The sequence below is a fragment of the Glossina fuscipes genome, unplaced genomic scaffold, assembly GCF_014805625.2.
Source record: "Glossina fuscipes isolate IAEA_lab_2018 unplaced genomic scaffold, Yale_Gfus_2 61, whole genome shotgun sequence".
NCBI classification, from domain to species: Eukaryota; Metazoa; Arthropoda; class Insecta; order Diptera; family Glossinidae; genus Glossina; species Glossina fuscipes.
The window spans coordinates 2,226,876-2,239,288 of record NW_023998433.1 but is presented as its reverse complement, the minus strand read 5'-3'; the positions used below and the strand labels follow the sequence as shown (position 1 = coordinate 2,239,288).

Genomic DNA, 12,413 nt, shown 5'->3' with positions numbered 1-12,413 from the left:
ACTAAAGAAAAAAACTTTAAATAATTTTTTTCTATTTCGGTACATAACTCATGCAGAGGAAATGAACAACATACCAACAACAACACCAATAAAAAGATAGCAAAAAAAGTTAAAAGGCACATGATTTTTAAAACAAATGCACACAAATACGTGGAAACACTGCATGTTGAACGACTGCTGCTTGTCTGTCTGTCGGACATTCGGTCTGTCGCATGCATTGTGCTTTAAAAACGCTTTAAAAAATTCATAGAAGCCACTAACAATTTTTATACAGGAATTTCATTCATTTATATAAGAGAAACGTCTACGTATGTGCGTGCACTCTGATAAATATATATATATATATATAAATATATGTTTATATGTGATAAACGTGTGTATGCATGGGTTATATGTAAGAGAGTGTATGTGGTTTATGGTAAACCGCAATGCGAAAAATGTCAACTTGTGGAAAGTGGTAGAAAAGCACAAAACATATGTATATAAAAAAAAAAAAAAAAAAAAAAAGCCGGGAAAGTAAGAGAAGAATTTGTATCCTTTATGAAAAGCTAACACAGAAAAATATTTTTTCAAACTTCAAATATTGTTATTTTATAGAAATCGCGTACAGAAATAGCCAACGATGTGTATATGTAAAAATGTAGATGTGCAATACATATATAGAAATAAACAAACATACACACAAGCCTATAAACATGTGTTTATATAACTTCAGTATCATTTATCAGTACAAATGCTAACTTTGGGGTGTTCCCCATCAGTCGTCTATATCAGTATATATGTATATACACATACGCAAGCATAGAGGCTTGTAAAGTTCATATTTCGTATTCGTATGCCATGCCACTTGTAACCACCAAAAACACACAACAACTTCCGTTATGATAAGAACGGAAATACTTGTTAAAAAACAATTGCAATTGGCAACCTTACTAACATCATCACAATATCACCGTCATCATCGTCAACATTGTGCATATCGTACAGTCACATAATCAAGCGCACACGCACAGACACAAATAAAAATACCTATATATATATATATATATATATATATATATATAGGTATTTTATATATACGTACGTTATGTACTGACAACGAGACCACGAGGAGAGGCTACAAATGTAATGCAACAACAATGAAGTGCCATCAGCTATTGCATGTGTGCAAGCCTATCACGCCCATTTTGACAATATTTCACAAACAATAGTTTTCATCTAAGCACATGCACATCCACAACTAAATCTAAAAAAAAAAAAAAAGAGTGAAGAGGAAAATACGAAAACTCAGACGCCGTTAGACACAAAAAAATGTTAACGAGACCCAAACAAATGTTTAAAACGCATTAAGGAAAAAAAATTACGTAAAAAGTTTACAACTTAGTTGGCCAGTTGGCAGTATTGTTCGGTTTGAGTTAGGGGAAGAAAACCAAAAGTAGAAACACAGAAGCTTTTTATAATATCTTACAAGGATTTTGGGTCTTCCAATTGCTTTCATTTAAATTAATAATTGTCGATATACAAAGGATTTTAAATAATAGTGTATCCAAGAAGAATAAACGCTTTTTATTCTGAAATCACGTCAGTATTATATTATCTAGGGCTGTACGATTCCTGTGCCCGTACATAGAGAGAATACTTCCCGAAAGTATCCAAAAATTTACAATTGTATTCCGATAAGGGCATAAATGCTCGCTGCCAAAGATCGCACTCGACGTAGGGACAAGCTCCACACCTTCTACGGCAAGGCGTATACTGATTAGGAGGTATCTTACGCTATGCATTTACTAGATGTGAGCATACAACTACCACACTATTTAATAAAATGAATTCTCTCGTATTTTGGCGGCAATTCTATTTGAATTTAACGAAATCGCGCGAAAAAAAAATCGGAGAATATGTAATTTTTTATGCTTCGATAACAATTTAAACTCCTAAAGATATCTATGGTCGCTATAACCAACGTGGTCAAAATGAATGTCCACAAAAACGCTTACACAAATATTTCTAGCAATATAAGAAAGCTTCGAAAGGAAGAGTGGCTCCGGCTGCATGCAGTAAGAGAGCACCCAAAGCTGTATAGTGCGGGTGCTATAAGTGCTGCAATAGAACGATAAGTCATAAAGTTAATGGGTGTACACAAGGATCAGGTTAGCCAAAAGTAAGAGTGCTCGACGAAAATGCACACAGCCATTCATAGACCAAGCACAACATAAAATCTTCAAAACAAATTTTCAAGATATTACATTCAGGTTAAACTCTTTTATTTCACCCTATTTTCTTTTTTAATAACTTAATGCTTTATCCTTTACAGCAACTCGTTCATTCTAACGCTTGCACTCTTACAAACGGAAAAAAAACGTAATCTTATAAAAAAAAGAAATAAAAAACTTTTTAGTAAAATAAAATTTCCTGAGCTTTACGGACCACGCAATGGTGGCTCTGTGAAATGTTCATTCTTGGGATCACAACGATTAGCATCTTTTTGCGTTAGCAACACCTCTCGGCACAATTCAGTGAATTGCTCCAACGGACATTGCTTATCACAGCCGGGTATTTGCATCATTTTTGGCGCTTCTTTGGGATTGTTACGGAAGTAAATCTATAAACAAAACAAAAAGAAATCAGAACACCAAAACGAAAGGATACGCATACTTCAACATAATATTGCCCTGTGTCTTTATTTCTGTGCAGTTCGAATATAATTATGGCTGAATAGCGCGGCATTTGTCTCTGCCAGATTTTTAGGGCGTGCATTATATTTACTATAGTCGAATCATGGCCGGTATAAATAAATAATTTCCGCTTATTCGGTTTCAAAGTACTATTAACCTTCGCCTGCCACTCATTAAACATTTTCTGCAAAAAGGGACCCGCCTTGATTTTTTGCATTTCCCTCGTCCAGACATTGTATAAATAGCTTTGCTCAGCTAAAAACTGCATCTTTTCTGGAAAATAATGCTTAGTCCACTCAGGTAATTGTAAACCATATTCTTGCTAATAATGAAATCATAAGGAATATATCATAGAAATATTTTTTTTTCTATCCTCTTAAAACTCACCTCAGCTAATAAAGTTAAATACAAAGATTGCACGTCTTCGGATTCTGTAAAATTCATGCCGGTTAATTGTGTTAATTCGTAAAACAGGTACTGATATTCTTGCAATTCTTGTTTTATTTCTGAAGAGTTTAGAACCTCATACAGGGCTTCAAAGTAACGAGGACAGGGCGTACGAACTAATAAAAACTTTAAATAAAAAAAAAAAAACAAAGAGAAGGGAAAAAACCAGACGTAAATGAATTATTTTATTCATTTAAAATCCCTTTCACATTTACCGTGTCCTCATTAAGAAGCTGCGAATAAACTGGTATTGGTTGCCAGTTATATTTTGTATTCCATTCCATGGCAGTGTTTCGAGGAGGATACAAACTCGCCAAAACCGTTTGTAAAGACATATGAGTCCTGGCAACGCCAGTCGCTTGGGCATGGACTAACTATTTTTTTATTTTTTTTTTTTTTTTTTAATAATAATTTATTTATTAACATTCAATATTATTTATAATACTACTAATTATAATAATAATAATAATAATAATAATAATGTAATAATAAAAATTATTTATAACAATAATAAAAATTAAATATAATAATACTAGGATAATACCTTATCCTACCATTCGACTTACATCCGGTTGATAGTGTGTACCCAAAAAGTTACCGTAAAGCTTTCTTAACCAAGTGCCCATATTGAATAGTTCACGTTTGCCGCTCTAAATATTGAGAAAAAAGCAAAGTATAAATAATCACCATTTGTTACTACAAAACATGTTGCTTTAGTAAAGTGTTGCTGCCATCATCACCGTCATCGTCATCAAAAGTACGAGAAAGAAAAATAATTGTTTTAACGTTTTTTTTTTTTTTGCATATGTTTACGTTTATAGGGCTTGTCCTGATTTATTGCTTTCTGCTAACAACAACAATAAAGGCTTAAAAAAATCCACGACGTAAGTATTATATACGCTTCCTTAATAAGACTAATAGCATCAGGAAAGTACACAACTAATGTAAACAATTTCCCTGACGATGTTACAAGCATAACCAGATTAATAGTTGATTAAAACTTCTCACGAACTCTAAAAAGCTATTGAGAACAATCAGTATTCATATAAAATATCCCACATTAGGCTGCGGCTTTCCTTCACGCAAAGATTATTGACAGTGAAGAATCTCGAAATCGATGTCGATAAGAAGTTAAATAAAACTTGGTAAATAACCTTGCAATGTAAGACGACGGGAGATAAACCCCCTTATAAAAACAGATAGATAATTATCTGTCCTTCTACTGCGTATAGTCACAATTCATATTTTCATTCAAATAATTACCAATGTTCTGTTCTCATTTTTTGCCGCATACTAAAGAGGGTAGAGCTTAAGACCTAAGATCTAAGTAAGTCGCGAAGACCAAGTATTATGAAACGCGTCAAACGCTATCAATATTCTCTATCTTTTACTTCAAGTTTTCTTTTTAATCGGTATGCATAACATAGCTTTTATGTTCCAATAATAGAGTTGCCACAACGTATGTTGCTTACATACTTTTCCACATTTTTGAAGCAATTTATTTGTAGCATTACTTTCCCCTTTGTCGTGTTCTCTTCTTTGTTTTCTTATATTCACTAAAGAAGAATGAAAATATATTGAATTTGTCGAGCAATTTGTCGATTACTCTTAAAAGTACGACTGGAATGTTCCCTAGTTTGTCAAATGCATATGTATATATAAACATATTTACGTAAGAGACATATATACAATACATAAAACTATGTCTAGTGATCTATTGCTGCCTGCTTTGCGGTGTGGCATAATTATTTATGACAAATTATCTCAGTACACACTTGAAGGCTTAGAGAATAAAAATATGTTCAAGTTAATGTGTTCCATAATTTATATACCTGCTAGTTGTTCCAGTATGATGCCATCCGTTCACAGATCATGTTAAACAAGTTTTAGGTTCAAAATTTAATTTAAAAATTTTTACACCAATAATTTATAAAGGGGATTGAATTTGGAAATTGACCATATATACTATCCAATACATACGTAATTTTTTGTATTAATCTTCACTAGTTGATATCCCAAATTTCACTCAAGTTCAATATGATTTACTCCCTTATTGTTCATTTTTATTTTTACTTTCATTTCTTTTGTTTTCTTTTATAACAGTATCCAATCAAAGTTTGTCTTCTTATTTTACATTTTGGTTATTTTGTATAACTTTTTTATTTATTATTTTATTTATTTATTTATTCATTTTTTTGTTTATTCAGTTTCTCCAGCATAGAAATTACGTAACACACCGAACGTACTTACATTTGTTATGTGGCCCCAACCATAGGGGTGAAAAGTATGATTTAAATATGGATCATTGGGATAGGTGTCAGCAGGTGTGCGTGGTCCATGACGGAATATCTACAATTTACAAAATGAAATTACTAATGTTGCGTAGAAGCAAACAAACGAAGCAAACAAGAACAAAATTGAAACTATGTTCTGATGCATTTTTTCTATAAAAAACGAAAAAAGTGTAGCTAAAAGGTAAGACGGTTTAAAAAAAGAGAAGCACATATATAAATGCATGCGTCATGGAGATAGATGTGCAGATAGGTTTACCTTTACATATATAAAACTACTTTGTTAGCAGATCGGGGCTGAATATATATATATATATATATGTGTATACATATATCCTTCTCTTTATCGTTTTCGTTCTTTACATGCACACATATACAATGTACATAGGTACATTCCGTCACCAAAAGGGGAAAAAACGATTCTCATGAATAACGCGATGCCCTGATTAAAATCGCCGTAACTACATCGGTGTCGGCTGTACTATGAAATACTTTCAGTTTAGAGTTTATTTATTATTAGATTTGTTGGGGATTATGCCACAAACTCAAAATTTGTTACATTGCACTTGCTTTAGCAGCATGCTTTCCATATACATTTCGTCCTTTACAACAAGTTTACGTGAAGCATATGTATTCCAGAAGAGCAGAGTGTGAATAAACATAGATGGCTAAAGGAAAGAAGTATATATGATATGAATTTCTATAAAATCGTTATCTGTTCACAAAGAGGAGTAGTTTCGTTTTTTCCTATATAGCGGTTTTGTAAGTCATAAAGGATTTACATTAAATTTAATGATAAGATTTATTATTGTTGGGATTAGTTTTGTCATTTGTCCTACCGTCACCCACAATCTCTCTCTCTCTCTCTCTCTTTCTATCCCTCTCTACTTTATATTGGATTTGCATTGTTTGGGGTGAACATCTCCTGGTGTTGGCACGTTTCGGGATTGCCATGTGCTAGTGTTCACATGTAAGGTAGTTGGCATGTCTTAGGGTTGGTAAGTGTTCGAGTTGGTATGTCTTAGGATCGGCATATGTTGGGGTCGCCATGTGCTGACACCCTTTGCATACCCTTTCCATATGCTTTTCATACCCATGGCATACCCATCGAGCTAAGATCAGGCTACTGAGGGAACACGAGTGGCGAATTGTAATTGGGCTGCACGTAACCCCGAGTATATTCGTACTCTACCTGCGCATAACCATGAGTAATCCACGATCAAAAATGACAGAGGAAGAACAGCAACTAAAGAGCCCTGCAAATCCTCAACGACAAGGCGAGTATGGGCGTTATGAGAAGACACATTAGTCGCGCAACGAGAGCATAGGCAAATGAATTGAAGCAGCCAAGATCGATAAGAAAAAATGTCCCAGCAAAAAGCCTGGTGAGGTAAACTATTATCTTTCAGAGTTTCTAACTGATTATGGTTTTTTCCGAAGTTTTTTACACAGATTTGGATATGTTAGTCCATTAATGTGTCTAAACTGTGCAGGGACGGAAGAAGAGGTGAAGCATACGATATTCATATAAAATATAATTATTACTACTACTATTATTATTATTGTTACTGTTTTATGTCTGCCTCTATATATCTCTCTCTCTCTCTCTCTGTATCTAAGTATCTATTCCTCTCTCCGTCTCTCTGCTTTCTTTCTTTTAAAAATGCTGGTTAGTTATAACAAAAAGCGAATTTGAACAATTTTTAGAAATGAGTAGTTTTTTTTTTTCTTTTCTCCCATCAAATCTTGTGAATGAATTCATTTTCGTTTTTAAGGAAATTTATAAAAATTCGAGAGAAAACTTTTTTTTTTTTTATGACTAGTCACTTATGGGATGTCCCCTATTTGTTTAACACGTTGACTATATGAAAGAAGAGAGGGAAGAGAACGAGTTAGGGAGGTGGTGACCGCAGCTTAGTTGATAGGTGATCAAACGATAAGTGTTTCTACCCTTTACAGAGTGAGCATTCGCTATAGCTGCAATTAAAAAAAATTCTACCGCACATTACATTTAAACGTGCGAACACTGCCTTGGTGGGCGCGATTCGTACCAACTCGGCTCATCAGGCGGCTAAATTGATTGAAATTGATTGATTCACATGCGTCAATTTAAACAATTTATCTTAATTTCTCCATATTTGATAGTTCCAAAACTGCGGCATCTTTAAATATTTCGCTAATATATTTCATAACAATCTCACTGCAATATGACTTTAAGCTGTTGCCAACATTCAAGGACGGAAGACTTATATATCTCTGGCACCAGTTTTTAGCTTATTGTGCGAAAAAGTTTGAAATTGCGTGCTTATAAAATCGTAAATTGTAATTGTAAATCTTAAAATGTCAAGATACGTGCTAAAAATAAAATTTTTTGAGATGAAAGCGCAAGCCCTCTATACTTTTGCGAAGAAGTGCCTATATTTACTGCATTATCATTCTGAAAAAAGAGACTCAAAAAGTAATAAACCAAAAACCTTTGTTACTGATTATCCTTCAACTTATTTAGCCGGAAACGTATTAACTTTAAGTCAAAACTCAGTCGTTGCACTTAAAGTTGGATCACAAAATGGGGATAAAAATAACTCACTTTTCATTAATTGATTTTCACGATTTTTATTCTCTATATTATTTCACATCACACGTTTCACTTAAAACACATTAAAATTAATAAAAGTACACCAACTAATAATTCTGTCATTGAAAATTTACAGCGAAATTAATAGAAGCAGATATATATTTCATATATATATTTTTTTTTTTTTCTTCCTCACTCACATATTTTCGTTTTATGCAAATGTTATGTGAGAATTCTATTTAATTCTATATGATTCTACCGTGACAGTAGTTGGTGATGATGCAGCTTTCGTTGATTTGTTAAAAATCCAGAAGTTCATAAATATTCATATGATTGTCTATGAATTTCGCGCTGTACGTATAAACTATTTTAATTACAAAACATAACTGCATATGCAACGAATTTGTGTGTTTTGGGTGTATGTTTATAAAGAATTGAATAAAACATTACAAAATTTTCATATTTACATATTTGTTCGCATTTATTTGTAGTGTATGCCATAGTTAAACATACACGGCGTTTATCAATGCATTCATGCACAATACACAATTACTCATAATCAAATTCGCTCCATGATATGCTGATAAATTGTTATTATATGTTACCTATTCTAGTCTCGTGTCTTATAGTGAATTTTTACAAAGCACTTAAGAAACATTTCACTAAATAAAAGGCAACTTTACTTTTCCATTTAACTAAATTTATTTTCTTGTCCTAAAATTGTAATTAAATTGACGTTCAGATTACTAAACGTCCGAAGTGGTCGTTCAGAAGGCTGAGTTTATATTATAGATAGTTTTCATAAACAAATTCTCTGCGTGCATTTGACACGTGACTTGATAACAAAGAAAACTAATTATGTTTATGTAGAGAAAAAAGTTTTATTCTCACTTACTCACTACCTTACCTTATTCACTAACAGAGAGATATTAAACATATAGAAAACGTGTACGTATTCAGAATTGAAATTGAAAAAAATCTTTCTAAATTTTGGAAAGCAATAATTGTACTATTAAAATTTTCCTAAATTAAGCTTCAGTAATGCACTCTAATACCCATATGCAGAGTATATTTTAAGCAGCGCAAACTATAAAATTATTTCTATTCATTGTATTGGTAAAAAGTCGGGTTTTTTAATGATGGTCACTACTCTCTATTGCTCTCAATAGAATTTCCATGAAGAGCTATCGATAAATCAAACTATCATCAGCATAAACAACTTTGCTGCAGCAAAGTGCAAACGATTCATGGAACGGGATCTATTTAACACCAGTATATTGTTTTTAAATGGCCCAATCAGAACGATTTATCCGTAGCGTTAAATTTACTCAAATCGATACCAGTTACCATAAAATATAGTGCATAGCGGGCGAACAAAATTTTATAGACACAATAAGAATGAACAAATAAAGTAAAATAGAAAACTTGGCAGATACTTACTCATCGAAACCATAAGGTCTTCGATCAACGATATCATGCCTACTTTAAGAGGGATAAAGCAGTTAATAAAATTTATGCATTCTAGATAAATAGAACACGTTGATTACTTCTGCGATCGCTTAAAACACAGTTATGACATAAAATTTATTCAACGCAATTCGAATAAAATCTTTTTTATATTTTTTTCGTTTATAAGAGGCCAAGATACGCGTCAGATTCTAAGTTTATTTATTTGTTTGCTTGTGAAAGCCTTAAGACTTAAGGTCATCAAAATTAGGACACAAAAGTAAAACTTACAACATAAAATCTTCGGTCAATTCCACAAACTAAAGCCCAAAAAACAAACTGAAAAAAGCTCTCAACAAGCAAACTTTCCAAGTATTCCTGCGGCGCTAATTGTATATATATAAATTGTAAAATAATTCGAAACCGCCTAATATTTTCATTAGAATATGGTTAAAAGCACAACTATATAATATTTTAGTCTGTATTTAAAAACGTATTCACCAAGTAACCCCTCTGTTTTCAAACAAAAATGTGTGCAGACTTTGCACGCCTACTTTAAATGACGAATACTCAAGGTGTGCGTAGTTAATAACTAATAAAAGTAAATAAGTTTCTAAATATATACGTTTTTATAGAACGTAACAATATTGTTTAATTTTTCTTAACAATATCAGGAGAGTGAAATTTGCCTCTTCATGTACACTCTTTAAAATCAACAGTTATCAACAAAACAATTGCAAATTTTTGGATTGTTAAACTCTATTATGTAATGTATTGCATAGTATTTAATGTTTAATATTATGTAAAAGATTGTGAAATAGTCTTGCATAGTCAAATGAAAGAAGTGAAAAGTTAATAGTTGGTTTGCATCATATAAGGATTTTGGATGATACTTTGCGTGGATGTAGATACTATTCGCGAATAGTATAAAAATGATAATAGTAAGGAATAATTTAAGAAGAAATTTTAAGGTCTAAGAAGACTAAATGGTAGGCATAGATGGCTCTTAAACAAAACCTGAGGGAAATGTTAAAAAATAATGTAACGCCTAAGTTATTCTTCTGCAAAAAGTTTTAAGATAATCACGATTACAATAAAACCCGAACCGTCTATTCCACTCTTTAAAGTGCTAGTATATATTTCCTTTATTATATTTCAGATATTTTTCCTTCTAATTACAATTCAATATGCCTCATATAAATTTCTTGTAAAGGACTGCTTCGCACATTCTATGCATGGTATTTATATTAAGTCAGACATAAGTCTCCTCTGCAATAAGCTCCTGGGTTCAGGAGACAGTTTTGCCATCGGTATGAATGATTAAACGGCCTGTTCGGTATAAATGTGTACGCGCGGGGATGCTCTTAAAAAAAATTAGACGCAAATCAATATAAATACCGCAGTAAAGTTTGCTGTTGTTGTTTTTTTAGCTACATGTAAATAATTAAATAAATGTCTTTTCTTATCAGTTAATTGCACGAGACTTGGGTGTGAATATTATTATTGAAATGCTTAGAGTTCTGATGGTTTCACATGGTTTTACGGTTCAGTGTTATGAACGTGCAAACATGCTGATAATTAATATACTAAGAGAGAGAGAGAGAGAGAGAGAGAGAGAGAGTGAGAGAGAGAGAGAGAGAGAGTTAGATATGTAGCACTTGTTGGGTATTGGAGGTACATACTCCTTTCGGAAATCCCCTTGACGTGTGAGAAATGACCAAATTATTGTGCCGCTTGATATACTTTGTCTTATAAAATCCGCGGTAGATATAAAAACGTGCAAGATAGCTTTGACCCTTTTATTCTATGAAATTTCTTTTGTTTTCTTCCTTTTTTTTATTAAAAGATATTTACATATATATATATATATATATATATATATATATTATAAATATATTTTATATCTACAAACTTACCACATGCAGCAGTTGAAGCGAAGAAAGATCTTTTTTCGTAACACCATCTAATGAAGCAGATGTTTCCGTTAATACTGCGGTACCGTAAAAACTTAATGTGAACAATATTAATGCAAGTACGGAACCCGTCATTGCGAGACAAAGTTTTCGATTGCAATGCGAACGCGTCATTTCGATTAGCGGTATTTTATATTGAATAAAAAATTTCTGTTTTTTAATTCGTTTTTTATAAGCTTTTTTTTTTTTTTTTGTTTTCTATTTATTTTCTAATTAATACTTGTTTCGGTTTTTGCTCGTTTTACTGTTTTTCTTTTTGCTTATTCATGTTTCGATTATTGAAAATGATTACAATTTATAAGGAAATATAAAACTAAGGCATTCCAGTGCAATGGTATAAAAGCGACTTTTTTCTCATCACATCCTGACGGCCGCACAGGGAAGCCATTTCTCATGTTTCTATACGAAAAAGCTTAGTATAAGAATGTGTACAAAGGGGAAAAAATAGTTCGGGTGTCTTTCTTTAAGTGTTCAAGAAACTGGAAGAAGCCCCTTTATTAGATTATACAAATCATACATTAAACATGTCAATTATGAGTTACTTTATCGTACGAAGGACGAAATTTGCATTTAAAAAATACTGATATAAATTTAAGCATCAATTTTCCTTAATTGGAAAAAATTAAAACAAAATATCCCAGTTTCATGTAAATAATATACGACGGATTGACGAGTACTAGCTTCAAAAGTTAATTATAAGAAGTCAAAAACACTCCCGCTGTTTATTTTTACTACTTACGTCACGATGCGAATCTTTGAAGAGAAACTGAGAAAATGAAGTTTCACGCTTTAATCAATCTGAGATGCATTTAGCTTTTGGAACACGTTTTTTTCAAAATCAATTTAAAGAGTTTATTTTAATAGGTAATAAATACTCTGCGCCGTCATTCTCTCTATACTTAGCTTGGATTGCATTTTAGGCTTATCGATTATCATGTATGGAAATCATTCAGAATTTTATCAGAGTCGTAACATTGCGCATCTATTTAAACCTGATAAGTGTCCA

At 32.3% G+C, this 12,413-nt stretch overlaps 1 protein-coding gene across 2 annotated transcripts; it reads right to left on the bottom strand.

The window, feature by feature from the left end:
* Positions 1–1,535: 1,535 nt before the first annotated feature.
* Positions 1,536–11,603, bottom strand: LOC119637802 (venom acid phosphatase Acph-1-like). 2 transcript variants are annotated; one of them, XM_038034121.1, is made up of 7 exons: positions 11,351–11,603; positions 5,373–5,471; positions 3,689–3,772; positions 3,338–3,496; positions 3,063–3,248; positions 2,656–2,997; positions 1,543–2,602 (listed from the first exon to the last, which is right to left on the bottom strand). In XM_038034121.1, exons 1-7 carry the CDS (start codon positions 11,519–11,521, stop codon positions 2,420–2,422), a joined length of 1,224 nt encoding a protein of 407 aa, XP_037890049.1. In that variant the 5' UTR covers positions 11,522–11,603; the 3' UTR covers positions 1,543–2,419. The 2 variants fall into 2 exon arrangements, with proteins under 2 accessions (XP_037890050.1, XP_037890049.1); XM_038034122.1 differs by lacking the exon at positions 5,373–5,471 and having other exon boundaries at positions 1,536–2,602.
* Positions 11,604–12,413: the final 810 nt, after the last annotated feature.

Bases quoted from the DNA above. Each gene is read 5' to 3' on its own strand.
- LOC119637802 (XM_038034121.1), bottom strand. From the start codon at position 11,521: ATGACGCGTTCGCATTGCAATCGAAAACTTTGTCTCGCAATGACGGGT. The intron at 5,472-11,350 runs GTAAGTTTGTAG...TGTAAATTGTAG, and splicing joins CGCTTCAACTGCTGCATGTG to ATATTCCGTCATGGACCACG. The intron at 2,998-3,062 runs GTGAGTTTTAAG...TTTCATTATTAG, and splicing joins ATTTAACTTTATTAGCTGAG to CAAGAATATGGTTTACAATT.